At 37.6% G+C, this 17676-nt stretch overlaps 2 protein-coding genes across 2 annotated transcripts in view; both read right to left on the bottom strand.

Moving 5' to 3' along the window:
• LOC135793585 (protein-L-histidine N-pros-methyltransferase) overlaps positions 1 to 3976 on the bottom strand; it is a 74688-nt gene extending 70712 nt beyond the window's left edge. The window contains exon 1 of the mRNA XM_065304598.1: positions 3668 to 3976. The gene's annotated coding sequence lies outside the window, so the exon portion shown is untranslated. The remainder of the gene's footprint in view (positions 1 to 3667) is intronic.
• Positions 3977 to 4719: 743 nt separating this feature from the next.
• zfh2 (Zn finger homeodomain 2) overlaps positions 4720 to 17676 on the bottom strand; it is a 32785-nt gene continuing 19828 nt past the window's right edge. The window contains 2 exon segments of the mRNA XM_065304276.1: positions 4720 to 9637; positions 9640 to 10191. Coding sequence (XP_065160348.1) covers positions 9582 to 9637; positions 9640 to 10191 — 608 coding nt within the window. The 3' untranslated portion in view covers positions 4720 to 9581.

Here is a 17676-nt window from a genome sequence, read left to right as displayed (position 1 = left end):
ATCTTGAGTGACTCAATCAGACAATCTCACATGCATTCACGACCACCAAAAAATTCAAACATCACGATTGAAAAAATACAAGAAAAAAGAACAGAATCGTGCAAATTTTCAAATTTTAAACAATTTTAATCAAATTTTGAGGACTTTTTGTACTCACGATTGAAAAAATATCAAAAAGAAGTAGAAAAGAATGATGCACATGCGCAGTATTGTAGTAGGCGGAGCAAAAAGACCAGAAAAATTGAAATTTTCAAATTTTAAACGATTTTAATCAAATTTTTGTATTTTTTGTACTCACAATTGAAAAAATATCAAAAAGAAGAAAAGAAAAATTTAGAAAAAAGTCGCACATGCGCAGTATTGTAATGGGCGGAGCAAATTGTTGCGAAAACATAAAATTTTCAAATTTGAAACAATATTAATCAAACTTTTGTACTGAAGCTAAGCTAATGACACCCAATTATCTCAACTGCGCGTTATGCGCGTTGTTAATCCGAGCCGCGTAAAGCAATTTCAATTATGGCCCTAGCGGCGCAAGCTAAGCAAACATTTGACTCGCGAACAAGTTGCACCTTGTTACGATTCGCACTTCTGGCCGCTCTTGAAAGCGCAGAAGGCTCGAAATCGGCTGCGACGCGGCCGTGCACGCTCGATGTGAATTACGCATACGGCACTCGCGCCGGTCGGGACGTATTTTAATTCGATTATAATTGCGCGACGCGCATGCATGTTGCGGTCGCGTCGGAGTCGGACGGACACATGCGGCGTGCGTTCGTTAACTTCGGCCGTTCGCATGAGAACTTCTCTAGAATGAGATTGCGCATGGCCTAGGCTGGGGTTTAATTCGCGAGCGCGCAACACAACGGCGCAAAACCAATAAGTGCATTTAATGAAACGGAAAATTTATTAATGCCGCTGCAGCCGGCCGGGGCCCAAGGGAAAATCGCAAGCGTTTATTTATAGCGCTAATCAATCAAATAATTAAACTCACCACTACTACCACTCACAATCGATTGCAATTATTCGGATCGAGCTGGAATACACCTACTGCTTTTGCGCAATAAAAATTAAACGGTGAAGAAGTTTATTTTCACAAAAATAAAATCATTGTTTTCGTTAAACGTTACAGTTCCTGTTTTAATGTTTTTCCATATAAAATCAATAGCCAGCCATAAGCGCGGCAATTGCACAACATGCACTCATTGTTTATACGATGCGAGCGGCAGTTTTAATCAATCAATATATTGTGTTTTCTATTAATTGGAAGGCTTACGTAAGGCGCCGCGTGAGTTGCGCAACCAATTTGATTTTCAAATCGGTTTGCCTGCCATCGCGCGGTTTGGCGAATTAAAACCGTATTCTTCTTGTGTGCGCATTCCAGCGCACATTTGAAATTTAAAACGAGAGAACCAGCCAGATTTATTAAACGCACCGATAGTCAATCAGCCGTGGAAATTTATACTTATGTGAGATTTGAAGCTTTTCTCGGAATGTACTTTTATGGAATCATAAGAAAATTAATTCCTCTCGTATTCTTCTTAATGTTTTCCAGATTATTGCCGTTATATTGTGTCAATAATATATTATAGTCATATTTACTACCGGCAACTTCCTTCATATTCAACATTCGGTGAAATTGTCTTTGCACGAGCGCTCATATCCTCGTCGACGTCGTCGCATATTGAAAACTCACTCTCTATGCCTGGCAGATAAGAGCGCACATAATATTATAATTTCGCGATGCATTCGCGTGCGACGCGTGCGTATAAACTCGACGCTTTATGATAAGGCGTGCGTTTTACAGTCGTTTTGCAGTGTTGCACTCTGCGTCGCGCAACAAGTCGCCTGGTGTATTAATGTCGAATTTATGCGCTCGTTTGGTGTCATCTCGACATAATAATTGCAAATATTTTAAAATAATTAAAAACATAAACATCAAAATCTGCAGAAAATCACTTTTTCGCTCATCAAATATAAAAAATAAAATTTTAATAAATCTATTATAAATAAAATAATTCTCTTTCAAATTTGCTTTCTAATGACACCTCAATCAAGATCCTGGCACTGTAAAATCCTGAGTTACAACGCGACAAACTTTAATGGAGAAAACGTTGTCTCTTTGATTTTTTTTTTAAATCATAACATTAGGAGTTAAATATTTTAACAAGGTATGTTTAACAACATACCCAAACGATAAATTATTATAATAAAATAAGTATCGCAATAAAATTATAAAATCGAAGGTCGGCGCGCCTCGCGCGTTTATTAAATATTAATGCAGCGCACACACTCACAGGCATCCATATGTATGGCGTATAAATAAATAAATAAGTAGCCAGAGTCGAGAGCTAGAGTATACACCGGAGGAGCACCGACAACAATCACGACCAGAGCGAGAATGCGACACCTACGCAATTTTCAACTGCCTGTCGTAAAAGCTACCTAAACGAAAATCCACTCCGGTAGTTTTAACAAAAATTTAAGAATGCTATAATGAGAAGACGTTTTATGCCAATTTATGCAGCGCATATCGTGGATATTTTACAAAATAAACATGAAAAAAATAAACTAAATGAAATTATTAGTCTAGTTTTACGTTCTGGATACATGAAATTATTATTAGTATTGTATGTTTAATATTTGTATTATTATTGATTGAAAAACGCATTAAAATAATTTGTGCACGCGTGGGTAGAAACGACTAATTGCGGCCGTTATAATCGACACCGATTGTACGAAGCCAATAACGATTTCCGAAGTGATTGTTCGTGCGCCGCGTGGCTTTTGTTGACATTCGCAGGCATATTTCCATAATGAAGTAAATTAAATTTTAAAAAGCTAATTGGCCGGCGCGTGCACGAAATGTGTGTACATACCAACAAAAGCAATCGCATAAATGCGGAGTAAATGGAGTAAAATGCTAATCGCGACGTCGACGTTCGAGACCTGGAGACGAAATAATGAAGCCGAGCGTATTAACATACGAGTGTTTGTTACCATGTTACGAATGCAGCGCCGGCGTAAACGAACAGTTAGTCAACATGTACAACATTAATGCCGAGAGTTATTTACATATATTGTGTATGCAACGCTGGGTCACCGACGCTTTTTCTAAGATCCATCTGATGAATAATAAAATGCATAATCGTTGTTAGTCGGTCAACTTCGACGTCAACACACGGACGATTAGCAAACGAAACATGCGACTAGCGACATCTATGCAATGATAAATCAATCCGCATCGAAAGGAATTCGGTTGGAATAAAAATACTGCGCCCGCCGGCTTGCTTGGCTTGTCGAGATAAATACGCCGGTGTTTACACACCGTGTCTTATCACACCAATTTTGGCCTAACACAACAAACATACAACAAACAGTCTCGAACAGGCTCGGGAACAAAACAATCGAATATCGACTTGGAATGAAATAATGTTACGATTCTTACCGGACTTTGCCTGATTGTATTTGCTAGAAGCGTTACTCACGCGAAATAATTATTTGTTAGGTTATGTTGACGCGTTCAACATCAGGTGGTTTTGTTTGAGTGCGAAAATCAAACAAAAGCAGACGAATGATTTCAATAAAAGTAGAATATACTACTAACAAGACATGTAGACAATCTAACATTACATGAAGACAATTAAGAATAAAACATAAAGATTCTTACCTTAAACACTTGGCGTGATTTGCCGGTGCTGTGCGTCTGGAATCAACGTTGAACCATAGCACGATCACTCGCGAACACTCGCGAACGCGATTCTAATCTGTACCTGCACGCGGACTGCTCGCGATATTGCTTTGTTTTACTGCATTTATTCAAGTAATCAGACGAATTCTTGTGTAAGATTAATAGTGTAATGATAATTTAATTGACGAGTGCAATTTCTGACGGTTTATTGTGTTTTCACGCGTTAAAAATGAGATATTTTGATGTAGTAAAACAAAACAGTGCAGTCACGCCGCGCACAAGCAAGACACTGAGTAGCAGAGCGTCGCAGACAACGCGTGTGTTAGTTGAGTCATGCGCCGATGCAAATATGCAGCTCGCAGAGACACACTTTGCGATAAATTATCGCGACCAATAGGTAAAAAATGTAAACAAACAGTTGAGATAAATAGAAATATTCAAATACATTCCACGCTAGAAAATACTTGTTGTTACATGTTTATGAAAAGAATAAATGCATTATTTTACTTTAGTAATTAATCATTCAAAAAGTAGACATGTTTAAATAATAATTTTTAAAGAATTTAGTTTCTTGTTTGTTGTAAAATTAATTATTAATTATTACGTTGGATTAAATAGAAAAAACGAATAGTGACGAAGAGATTTCGTAAAATTTACGTAATTTCCTTGTTTTTTGTTTATAACTTTGTTTAGAATAATGCAAATCACGCAATTTTACGCTATTCGGTGTATAATTAAATAACAAAGGTAATTATGTAAGGATTATGCTTGTAATAGTTGTAGTTTTTTAGTAATCAATTAAAAACCAAATAAATGTACTTACTGTTTGCTTTTTGTGGAATATGTTATGAATAGCGGTCTAAAACAGTAAAAAATTATATTTTAATCAAATAAATGACAAATTATTCAATAAATAAACAAGAAACAATAAATATCACTGAATTTATTTATAAAATGATAAAAAAATTGATATTTTGCCCTGAAAATGCAAAAGAAAGAATTTTTTGGTACAAAAAGAAGAATGGAATCAATTTTATGATAAACTATGTAGTTTATTTGACTTTCATATACACTCACAAAATGAGAGGCGGCACAAGCCGTAGGATACAAACATTTACCTATTAATTATTATTATTAATATTCATTATTGATTCATCGTAATAATTATTATGCTTGTTTGTTTTTGCGTTTCTTGTATCTTGGTTTCGTGATTTCGTTTCTGTCCGTTGCATTTATTTCCATGCTCAATAATTTTCAGTATTACGTTTCTTTGTTTTGTATGTTATCGAAAACTGAATAGATTTCGGGGATGGTGTATGTGTTTCAGTGTGTTGTTTAGTTCTCTGTTTGCATGCAAACATCGTTCACATTTGCTCACCGGGAAAAGGTAACAACCAAAAACGAACGCAACAGATTCTGTCGGGGAGTTTTCATCATAATAAATCATCATCATCATCAACATTGTTCATCTCATTTTATATTGTTATGCATTTCGTTTGTGAATGTGGAGTGTAAATGATTCGAAATAAAGTCTAATGCGTAGAAAAATTAAAAGAAAAACCAAAAAGAAAAACAATCCATTCGTCAGTGATTTGTTTCGTTAATGTGTAATAATTGGTAATAAAGCAAAAAACTCATTTTTCTCCACCGCGTCAATCAACAATAAATAAACAATAATTTGTAATAAGTGTATGTGTGTGATGCACTCGAATTTTCCATTTTTTCGAAAAACAATCTTTTCTCAATGTTTGCTTCTTTTGTTTGGTTGTTGTTAATTTTTCTCTCTCATACACGCGCGTCTATGTTCATCTGCATCGTCTCTTATCGAATTACATAAATTACATAAAAACTAAATTTTATTTACATCACAAAAAAGTGTTTCTTTATTCGAGGAGAGAAGTGGCGATCGTATCTTGCGATAGAAATCAAATAAAATAAAAACGAAAAATATTTCAAATGTCTAAAAAGTAGCTTGCATTTTCACAAATAAATAATGTACAATAATAGGTTCTCGTATAATAATAATAATAATAATAATAATAATAATAATCTAGTCATATTATCAGATTCGTAAACTTATCCTATGATCACTGTTGTTTGTTTCAAAGTCTTACGCATAGCGTAAATATAATTCATAATTTATAATAATAATAATAATTATAATAATATTCGTATTGTTACTTAAAACACCATTCATCGTCAAATCATCGGTCTCGGTCAAATCATAGCAAATAAATGCGCTAGTGTACATTTTCGTCGCCGTCGCCAGGACAACGAAAACGCTGTTTATATGTTTTGTACAGCATTTCTATATTTATATTTACAAAGATGCAACTCATGTGTTTCAACTCCTCTGCTTCTGTACATAACTTATATTACTGGCTTTGTATGTACAACACAGTGGACAGAAGTCGGTTTTTGTGTGCGAAATTAAAAACAAAATCAGAGTAGGTAATAATCAACGTATGTACAATCATAAATTATAACGTGTGTGTTATTTCGTGTGGTGTCATCGTAAAGAGTGTCGGATAAAACATTTCGTAATAAATCAAAAACAAAACCAAATTTCAATATAACTGCACTGCATAATTAATCAATCATAAGGGGTTCGCGATAAAACTTAAAAAATTATACCAGTAAAACAAAATTCCGCTCTGAATAACACAAAAAATGAAGAAATAATACAAGAATGGAAATTGTGTGCAAAAGTGAAAGTCATGCGTGTGATACAAAGCTAGTAGTGGAAGAAATTCAACGCTACCGTCCGCTAGATGGTGTTAGTCAGTTAGTTAGCATCTTTGTAAGTATAGGGCTGAAAAACAAGTGTTAGAATACAAGATTGGTTTGGTTATACAATTCGAGTGCATGAGAGAAATATTTCGATTGAGCATTTTCTACTTTCTGTTTAAAAAAAACAAAGCGAAGAATTAATTTTAACAATAATGGCGTCAACAAAACGTTCATCGTCTGCATGATCAGTATTTCTGAGTTTTCGGTTACAATTCTTTCCTCCAGTGTGTCATAAAAACTTTCATCTTCTTTGTAAGTATATTTTAGTAATAAATTTTGCGATATGAAATATATTAGGAACCACGTTTACGGACGCTTTTGTTAGTTTTGTTTGTTTCGAGCTGGTTTTCAATGGTGGTGGTTTTTTCCGTTTTGAAAAACGTCCAATGTAAGAAAGAGGAGAATTTCGTCAACAAATCGTTCGTCGTCCAATTTCGTCCACGTTGCGCACGCGTCGATAAATACACACTTGTCCTTATACAATTAATAATATAATAATATGAATAGTAATAATAATCGTGTAATACGTCAGAGGTGGAGGGGGCGCCACCGGCGAGCGGCGAGCGCACGCGCCACGTGTCACATTCACTTAGCATTGCTAGGTTTGTCTCGCGCGCATGACAGCGCGACTTACGCACGCGCACACTCTGTCACACGTATGGGCGGGGCAAATTATCAACCAGAAGCGTTTCCAGTCCGTTTAAAATCAATGTTTGCACATCTCAACCGATATGTTTTATGTTTGGGTTTTTTGTTTGAATTTGTTTTCATTAAAACTCAACGTTTATCGTTGATAATTTCGGTGCGTAGCGCGTCAGAGCTGCGTGGTGTAAGTGTGCGCATGCGCGCGAGTTTCAACAATCACACTTAGTTCCAAATCAACTCACTAGAATGCGAGGCAGGTCACACCGGAGTGTTTCCCAATTTGAGTTATTTTGGATACGTTTTGTTTTGTTTTTGTTTATCATATTATAACCTAAGAGTTTTCTTCACCGTCCCCACCATCGCGTCTTCATTAATATTATTATTAATTATATATTTAAAATTTGTTTTAAATATATTATGTACCATTCTCGCTCGCTACCGCTATATGTATTATTTTTTGTGTGTGTTAGTTTATCATTCATGTTATTCAATTTTTAAATATCATACGTACAATTTTCCGCCGGCCATTATTATTAGGTTTTTTTTTAGCTAGAACCAACGTTACTTTTTTGCTTGTTTAAAACATAACTATATTATTACTTAAACACCGTATCGATTATTAGTAATTAGTAGGAACCAATTTTTCATGTTTTAATGAAGTATTTTTTTGTTTGTTTTACTCTTACACGTCTTGCATGAGATGCTGGCTGCGATTAAAAGAGTTTTTAGTCGATTAGTACCACGACGAGAGAACGAAACGATCCGCACCGAGTTATTAAACGTGTATAATAATCGTGTGAGTGAGGTTAGGTTCGAAACCGAAGGATAAGAAGCGTCAGCTTGCGATTTTTTTGTTTGTGTAACTTTTAACTCTTGTTGTTGAAAGAAACCAGCGATGATATTTATATTTATATATATATATACTCGTACATATACATTAATCATACTTTGTGTCGTTCAATTGTTAATATATATAATATTTATATTATATATAGCATGCTAATTCATCTGTTTAAACACGCACGCCTTTCATATCTATAACTTTATAATAATAGTAATAAGTAATAAAAGATTTCATTTTTCATCTCAATTTCATCTTTCTTTCATCATTTACGTAATAATTTAAATATAATGAATAAAAAAAGCGCCCGCGCTCGACGCGTTGCATGCGAATATTATGCTTCGTTTGTTTCGATCGTTTTTGAGGAACTTTTGTTTTAGTTTTAATTTTTGTTTTTTGTTATAAGTTAGCTTTTTGTTTGTTTGCGGGCCGAACGCGGGCGTTATAGGAACTTGTTTTACTGGGTCCGCGTGTAGTTTTCGCCGCGGATTATGATCTAATCGAATTGCTGGCTTAAGTCGCGCGGAACCCTCGATTATTTGCGCGCGTGCGAGTCGTGCGTGTGCGCACACGACTCAGCGCGCTATTCATTTGATTCTTGGAGACACCATCTGCATGCAGTACAGTATATCTACATCTCGTTTGTTTTTTTTTCTCTTCCGCTTTCATCTTCATCATTTTTGTGTGTGTTGCATTTGTTTTTTAGGAACATTGTAGTCGCAGTTTTGTATAATAGAAATGAGGAACTCTGGCAGCTACATTTCATTTTGTTTTTCGCTAACTCTTATCAAGTGTCGAAATGTCTTGTTAGTTTATGTGTCTTATTCGCAGTAAGTTTCCACTGGAATTAGTATCCATATTAATATGTACAATACTCTAATTTTATTTATAGTGTTTAGCTTGTTGTTTTTGTAGCTTTTTTGTTACTCGTCGCTTCAACTCGTCGTCGCCATTTTGATTGGGTGCCATATTTGAATGTGGCAATATTCATGTGTTTTGTTTTAGTAACTATACGTTGCTGATAGGAATCATCGGACCTTTTCTTGTTTTTTCTACGTCGACTATACACAATAACTACACTGACACACAACGAACTACGATATAATTAATGTATGTATAATATATATATGTTATGTATATATATAACGTTTAAAAATAGATCAGCTGTAAATATAATATATATTCACTATTCATTGCTTATTAATTTAGTGTTTTTTTTTCTTTCTGTGCCTTCTCTTCGTTAGCTGTCTGTTTGTAGAGTCAAATGACTTACCCAAATAATTTCGTTTGTTTGATTAGAGCAACTGATAGAAGTAGAGGGTTGGTGGTTTGGTGGTTGATTACAATGTGTGAATGATACCAGATTTCCTCTTCTTGTGTGTAGGTGTGTGTCCGATCCGATCGTCAGCGTTTAGGAACTTTGAGTTGATTTTTCGTGTTTTGTTCACGTTTTAAGTTTAAAATTTAGTTGTAGGCGAATACTAAGTAAAGTAGAACGCAAACATCATCATTATCATCATCATCAGAGTAGTAACAATATAAATCTAATATTATTTAAACAACGACGAGTGGCGAGGCGTTCAAAGTCCATGTTTTTTATAAAGTCACAATTTTGTTTTAAGTCAATTTTAGTGCTTCCGGTGGTGGTGGCAAAAACCGTCGTTTAGGTTCCGGGGTGCAGCGAACGCATTCGAGTTGGAATCGACTGCTGGTGACGACTCTTGGGCGGCTCGCGCCGCCAACAGAGTAATCTGATTGACGACATCCTCCATTTCGTGACTTAGAGGATTCTCCGTCGGCAGGGCGCCCGTGATGATCTTCAGATGCTGGTCGCTGGTCTCGCAGTGCTTGCGCAGGTCCAATAAGGTCTTGAAACGTTCGCCGACGCAGAGTTTGCACTCGTAGCCGATTTGAACGATGCGGAAGGCTCCGCGTGCGTCCTGTTTACCGCTGAAGCACTGCCGCTGATGGATCAACAGCGGAGACTCGCCCGGAAAAGCAACGCGACACTTTTTGCACACGAAGCACAGCTCGAGGTCGATTTCACGCGCCGGATAATCACGCGAGTGTGCATCATTCGCACCTGATGATTGAGATGGTGGAGCGCGGATTGTGGTCACTCCCGGTTCGTCGGCGTCGTCGCCAGCAATACGCTCCATTACACCTGCTGGAAGCGGCAGGAACGTCGGACCGGCGCCGGTGTCTAGAAGCAGTCCTCCGGTTCGCCCTGTAATCACAAACGAAGAAAAAAATTAAATCAATAAAAATTCAACGGCGTTAAGACAAGCATAATAATCGTAAATAAAACCAACACATTTCTTTTCTTGTTTTATTTTTTGTTTTTTGCTTAAGCGTATGTTTTTTTTTTGTAATTTTCAAGGTGCGATAAGAGTCAGAAGAAGAGGACCGAACACATCGAAAAACATTAAACATTCCGAGCGGCGCATATCGGACCGGTTGTTCAGTTCGGATCGGTCAATCGCCCACCGGCACTGACACTCACAAACCATCGATGGTCACACGAATAGTGTTTGTGTGGGTTGTTTGTGTGTAGTAGTTGTGGCGGCGACCCGTAGCGCACGCTGCACGACAAGGCGCATCGATTCCGACGCGTTGTACTAAATTTGTATCGAGCCCTTTTTTCTGCTTCGGCGATGCGATGTTACTGATTAAATTGTAGTTAAAAGTCGCATCCCACTCAATCACAATCGGAAAACAAGAGGACATCGCGTCGTAAATTAATCCCCCTGGTTTTTTTATAAATAAACCTTTAAAATTCTAATGCAAAATTTCGTATAAAAATTTCCTTTGTGGTTTTTGATTAAATTTTGCAATTTTCAATTTTTTAATCTAAAGCAGGGGAATATTTTTGCAAGGAGGGTAAAAAAATAAATTGCCTCTTTAATTGCGCGCCCTTATTATGCCGGAGTGTGTGCGCCCGACTATAAAACTTCAACTCGTGCGGGGGTTGTAAAGGGGCGGTTGTACATGGTGTGGGGTGGCGGCTATACAAGCGACGAGAAGAAATACTCGCTTCTTAAAATTTACTTTCGCGAGTTATAATAGCCTCGTTGCCGTTGCTCGGCTTCGTTATGACCGAGGGGTGGAAAAATCAAACCAGCGTGTGCAAGCAACCCTAGGAAAATAAGAAAACTCCGCGGGACCATTCTTCACATGCATGCCATACGCAGATATTTTCAATTTAATATAAAAAAACAAAATTCAAAAAATGAAAGTAGAAATCGTAAATTGATGAAAACAAAAAAGTTATTGTTTAATATCTCCGAATTGCAATTAGATAGACTATTGGTTTGATAAAAACAGAAATAGTTATTTAATTCTGCGTATAATGTGTTAAAACTGTATAGATTGCATTTTTAGTTAAAAAGTTATAAACAAAAAACAAAACAAAATGGAAATTTTTGACAACTTTTTAACTTCTTCTCTTAATAACTTTTTAAATAATAATTTGTTTTGAACGAATATTTTATTTTTAGTAGTGCAATTTATTCCTAACATATTTCTGTTAAAAATTCATTTGTATTTTATTGCAGTTTCAAATAATTAATTATTTTCGAAGCAAAAAAAGATTTAAACTTAAAAAAAATCAAATATTAATACATATACTTTGTATATTTAGTAAAATACTTGACTGTTTATTAGATTAATGAGCTCTCTGCTCGCTTCGGACGCTTTGCGAAACCATAGAGCAGAAATTGGGTCGTTCGAATCGTTTTCACTGACGTCACACTCATTGTGCTCCCCGTGTTATTGTATTTATCGACATTGTGCGCGCAGTGCACGGTTTAATTGGATTTCAGTAATTATGCACCACGACACATGTGCGCGCCTCAAACCAAAGCGTATTAAAAAGCATTAACTAAATTAAATCAAATTACAACTAATCATTATACCCAAAGAAATCTTACACAAGAAAAAAATTTTTTTTTTAAATCCAAGCAAAGAAAAAAAGTTGTTTGGTGATTTTTTCTTGTTTAAGCACGCATATGTCTATCAGTTTTATTTAAGTGCGTCCAGATATTAAATTTAAAATCACTTTTATGTAAAACGCTCAAACACGTTCGACCGAGTCTGGCGAGGCGTGCTACGTTTTAAACTTTAATCGTCAATAAAAATCAATACTTTATTTATGTATTTTGACCGAAGACGGCCGTAAATTTCGCAATAAACTCGCGACTCTCGAAGGGTGCGTTCGTTTTTCAACGTTTTTCATCCACACAAAGTAAAAATCTCGAAAAACTTTTAAATCAGTTGATAAATTTAAAAAACCGAAGATAAAAAGAAGCTCAACCACGATAATTCTTTGTCTCGTTAATAATTAACGTCGCACAAACAGGAAGAACGCGCGACGGACATGACGTCACACTCTCCGCGGCGCGAGTAATTATAGTGTGAATGCGTGGGCGCGGGCGCGCACTTGACAAAGTGTAATTAGTAACGTTAATAGGGATACCAGTAGTTAAAATAATTACCGTTTTACACGGGCAATTGTTCGTGCTCATCACCACCGCGCGTACACCGTCTACAACTGATACTCATACAAACAAAAACGATGTTTGCGGTGGATTTTCGTGTAAGTAGTCGACAAACATTAAATATGAACAAAGTGATTAATATTAGAGCGCGAGACGTGTGCCGTCTGGGCTAATTAAACCCTTCCTTCCGGTTGCAACCCTTTTTCAAAGGGAACTCGGTGTTAAACAGCGCAACAAGTGCTGAAGGGTTAAACGAGCAACGCGAGCACTGTTAAGATGTTCACAATTAGCTGATTCGTCGAAATGAATCCCCCTCGTTTTAAAACAACGGAAGCTAAGTGAATTAACGAAAATTAACACTGGCTACAGTTTTAATTAATATAAAACAAGTTAAAATGTATCTCAGGGTGTTACTTTTACGACTACAAGAGAAGGATGAATCATGAATGAAGCAATTTCGCTGCGCACGCTTGATAAGTTTCCCGAAACGAATCTTAATGCGAAAGTAGCTCGGAGGAATACGCAATCAGCAATCAATACTTTCGAGAGCCCGCGGCGGCACATCGCGCATCCCCATGCGACGACGAGGGTGGATTTTAAAAAACGTGTCCCTCGCTTTTTTATGCGCTGCGGTTGATTGTGTGTGTGTGTGTGTGTGAGTCGTATAAAGATTTTTTTATTTCGTGAGGGGTGCCAGTCGCATTCGCGTGACTCATTTTTTTTCGCCGCTTTTTTCTCTCGCGTGGGGGAGAGCAGAGAGCAGTGCGGCACTTATTAAAGGGGGTGAAAGACGTCTCGCTGAATATCTGCACATAAAAAATGCAGCCCCTCGGAATAAAAAAACGTTTTTCGACGCGCTGTGCGTGTGTATGTGTGTGTGTGTGTGGGTGAGTGGGTTTTTAATCGAAATTTTGATGATAAAGCCGGCGCGCAGAAATATATGGAGCGTAATTTATATTAAGATGAGAGCTGAGAAACGAAAAAGAAAAAACACACACACACAGAGAGCACACAAGTCAAAATTTTTCCATACAAGAGAAAAGAAACAAAGAACATAAAAGCCTCTCCTCGTTTATTCAGACCCTGATTAATGCCCATAGAATAATTTTTATTTTACACAGAAATGTTGGTGCAATGTTTCACTCGCTTTCGTACTGGGTAAATGGTTACTGACCTTTGAAATAGAGGCCAGTATTGGTCCGTAGTCGCATTGTGACGAATTGAATTCTGAAAGATTGAAAAAACAAAAATAATTTTAACACAAACACTCGGATTATTAAAATTTTTCAAAATTTTGATCCAATCAAAAAAATTTGTCGTATTCTTTCGGTTGTCGTATGTGTAAAGTTGAAAAAAAGCGCTAATCAGGGTCAAATAATACTTTTGCAAGATAACCAGGCAACAAGGCAACAAATAAATTCACAAAAACTACTTAAGCATATAGATATAGAACACACGCACGATGCGGTCGTTGAAAATGATGGAAAACCCACTAAGAAAGCACTAAAACGCATGAACAGGGTGCGCATTTAATCGACGAGCGGTAAACAAACGAATTACACAACAACTCGCCCCCGCCGAAAAACGCCGAAGTGGTGCCACTCGGTGCACGGCGCGCTCGCGGCTTTATATTTAAATATCGCATGATTAACAAATATTAAATAAAAACGTTCGGATACTAATTTTGGTTTTATTGCGAATACGAAAATCACGCAAGATATTATATATACGATCATCGAAAACGTTTACAAATCGTGACAAACTCTCGACAACCGGATGTGCGTTCCATGCAGAGGGTCGGTCTCGACGCGTTTGTCATTTGACATTATTGATGGTTAATTTGTAACACCAGCTCGGATTCCAGGTAAAATTCAGGCTTCATTCATTCAAAACGCAGAGAGAAAACTTGTGATGGTGAATGAAGAGAACAATAGCGCGCTATCCTAGGTAACGAAAATTTTCAGAAGTAAAATAAATGTTGCCCCTTACGGTCGGCAACATATACGAAACAATGCACATCGGAATTCGTGCGTAAACACACGAATATGTTTAATCCCCACAAAGGAGGATTACACAGAAAAAAAAAATACCCAGCGTAGATTTTTATATATTCTAAGCTTTGGTGTCGATTTTACGTTTTAGATTTTTTCGTGTCTGTATGGCAGTTAGTTACTTACGGCAGCGACGCTTAACTACGTCCTAAGAAACACGATTTTAAATGACCAAACTTAACCAATAATTTAACTCCATAAAAACTGGTATCATTGTTCTGCGGCTATAAATTTTAACTTTCCACATTAAATCCTTTTCAATTCTGGTGCGTCTCCGGCGTTTTTTTTTCTCCCGTCGCCGTTCAACGTTTTTCTCGTCGTGAATGTGAATGCTCACACATGGATGACTTTCAGCCGAAAGAAGAACCCGGGGAGGATGCGCTGCACCAGCAACTTTACGTTTTTTATTTTATTTTTCAAAGCTTTTCTTTACTAGCCGAGCGTGGCAAAGTCCGAAAATGGGCGGAAAAAGTTTTATCGTATGAGAATATTTAAATTAAGCTGATTTACGTAAAATTTTACAAGTTGCACGTGCAATACCACACTGAATAATTGTCTGAAAGGGTGAAATCTAAACTTTTCCAAAAACTAACCGGCGCGTTTTGTTTGTAGCTTAGTCTAAAATTCCTCGTGTTGTTTAATTTCGGTAGGTGCGCAGGTATTAGCCTGATCAAAGCAGTTTCCTGAACAAAAGACGGATTTCTTATTATTTATTTTAAGCTATTGTCCCCGTGCCGGTCGGCGTTCGGGGTCTTGTCCCATGTGGGTGCCGATGCGCTCGTCTTTTGCTTCATCTTCAAGCACAAAATATCTACTACCTGAGGTTTAAATACGCCACACACACACACACACTTAGCTCATATTTATCTCAAAAACTCTCAAACAAATCAAGACCCGCGCGCAAACGGTTATTATTTATTTTTCGTTGCACGTACTTCATTTTTCATGCATTTTGTTATTTTCGAGCGAAGATGACTGATGGCCTAAGACCGATAGCGCAGATACCAAAATTATGCATTTCTTTTGGGGATTGTAATAAAATTTCAGCCGGGACACACGAAAAACTAGAAAAACGATTCATCAATTATATCGGAAGCCATTGGCAAACACAGCTGCGATTCGTCGTTCACGTGTGTGCTCATTCATTATGAATCGATATAATTTACCTACATGAATATACAGTATGTTCAAAAATAAATAAAAATAATTTTTATTAAAATAAGATTAAAATCCATCGAAATGATAATTTATTACTGAATTTTGAATGAAATTTAATTCGGTAACATGCAGTTGGTGATTATTAGACGGAGGGTTGATTTGCTTCGGCATTATCGATCCGAAATAGATTCATTTGTGTATCGGCCGCGCCGTATATTGTTACACCCTGCGCCCCCGAGGCTACGATTCCATCAGGAGGGTTGTCGAGGCGCTCGCGCTTTGTTAACGAACACACACACACACATACTCACACATTGTGTGTTGTGTCGCGTCGTGTTATGATTCCCATTAACGCGTCCCGAGCCCCGCCACACCACCCCGCATTATGTCTTTTTGTGGAAAAGAAAAAAGCACGCTTTCGATGCAAAAATGCGCCCTGAATCTCACGCGTCCTAACTACGCATTGTGATCGCAAATGATTAATGGGTTAGAAGCGATATTCCCGAATTAATATTAAAAGTATTTCGTTCTTTTTATGTTCTCAGGGGGGTAGAGACCCTTCTCCGATGTGTGGATATAAAACTCGCCCGGTTTTAATGCAATCGGAGCGTGCGATGCGCGTTTTTCGATCGAAAATCTATAATCGTTGATATATGTGCGCTTTTTTTTGGATTTAGATTGGAACACAAGGGACAACTGTTAAAAAAAGGGTGACCATATTTTAAATGTGTGCAGCGTGCAGAAATTTGCTTGCCAAGCGTAAAAATGTAACTCAATATTCCGGGCATATTTAATTACCGAAAATATTAAAATTCAGTAGCAAAAGTTGTTCAAGTTCTTAACTAAGAACCAGACGCGTTTTTTCCGGCGCGCTGCATTGATTAAATCATTCGGTTAGTTAACCACACAGCGAAAGAGCTTCTTTTTCTCGTGTGGCGTATTATGATGAGCCGTGGGCGAAGCCTTCACTCGCGCATGAGGAACGTACAAGGAAAATATATTAAGACTTATTGATTGATTAACGCAGGCGGGCGCAAGGAACCCCTTCGCGCGCGCACAACAAACACACTCACACACTCACTCATCGAGGAGAGAAAAAAACCAACAACGGCCAAACAACTCGCTTTGATACACATCGAACGGAAAAATGAAGCGAGGGTGCATAATGTATTAGACAAATAAATTGGAACGGCATAAATCATAGCAAATGGTGATTTAAATTTTCGATCGTTTAAAAACGCGACACGACAAAATGGCCGCCGTTGAAGCAATTTGAAAGCGAGGCAAGTTGTGTGTGCAGGCGCGCTGATAAGTTGCGAGTCGCGCTCGCGGAACGACAATAATACATTCACTCGGAGGGTAGTCGCTGCAGTAAGCCCTTATTCGTTTATATCTAAAGTGCGCGTTGTTTATCTAGCTTCGCAGTGCCGAGACTCTACGGCCACGAGTCCGCCCACCCCTAGCTATTTCTTTAAATCGCTTTAAATTGTCTCTAAAATAAATCGAATCGCGCGACCCGGGGTTGCGCACGTCAATGGCAGGACCATTTTTATTAGCATCGCGCGCGAGAACGAAATACGAATACAATTTTTTGATATTAGTTTTTCGGGGCAAAGCCTAAGCAATAAACTATCCGGTTGTGTGCTTGGGAATGTCATTCCGCATAACTCAGCGTCGTTATCGCTCTTTTAACGTCCTAACGATACCATTTACTAAATTCACCCCGAAGATGAGCACATTCCATGTGAGAACTAATTCTATTTACTTTCGGATATAAAATTAATCAAGGGATGATCGTGTATGTGTTAAATACTGGTGGGGGTTGTGTGGCGAGTTAGAGCGCAAGTCGTATCCGGCGTTGCCGCCCCCACTGCACACCTAAAACGCGTCCGCCAATTAGCGCCGAATGCAGAGACAACTAATCGAGATAGCGTCGGATTCGTCCGGTCGGCGGCACGCCGCCCCCGTCACACCCTTTTCGGATAATTACGCGTTTCCTTCCAGCTC

Source organism: Atheta coriaria, unplaced genomic scaffold (assembly GCF_025399875.1).
Source record: "Atheta coriaria isolate IRGN ID8LTWV9N9 unplaced genomic scaffold, Caltech_Dcor_3.1 hic_scaffold_6_pilon, whole genome shotgun sequence".
In the NCBI taxonomy this organism is placed as follows: Eukaryota; Metazoa; Arthropoda; class Insecta; order Coleoptera; family Staphylinidae; genus Dalotia; species Dalotia coriaria.
This window is presented reverse-complemented; position numbering and strand designations above follow the sequence as displayed.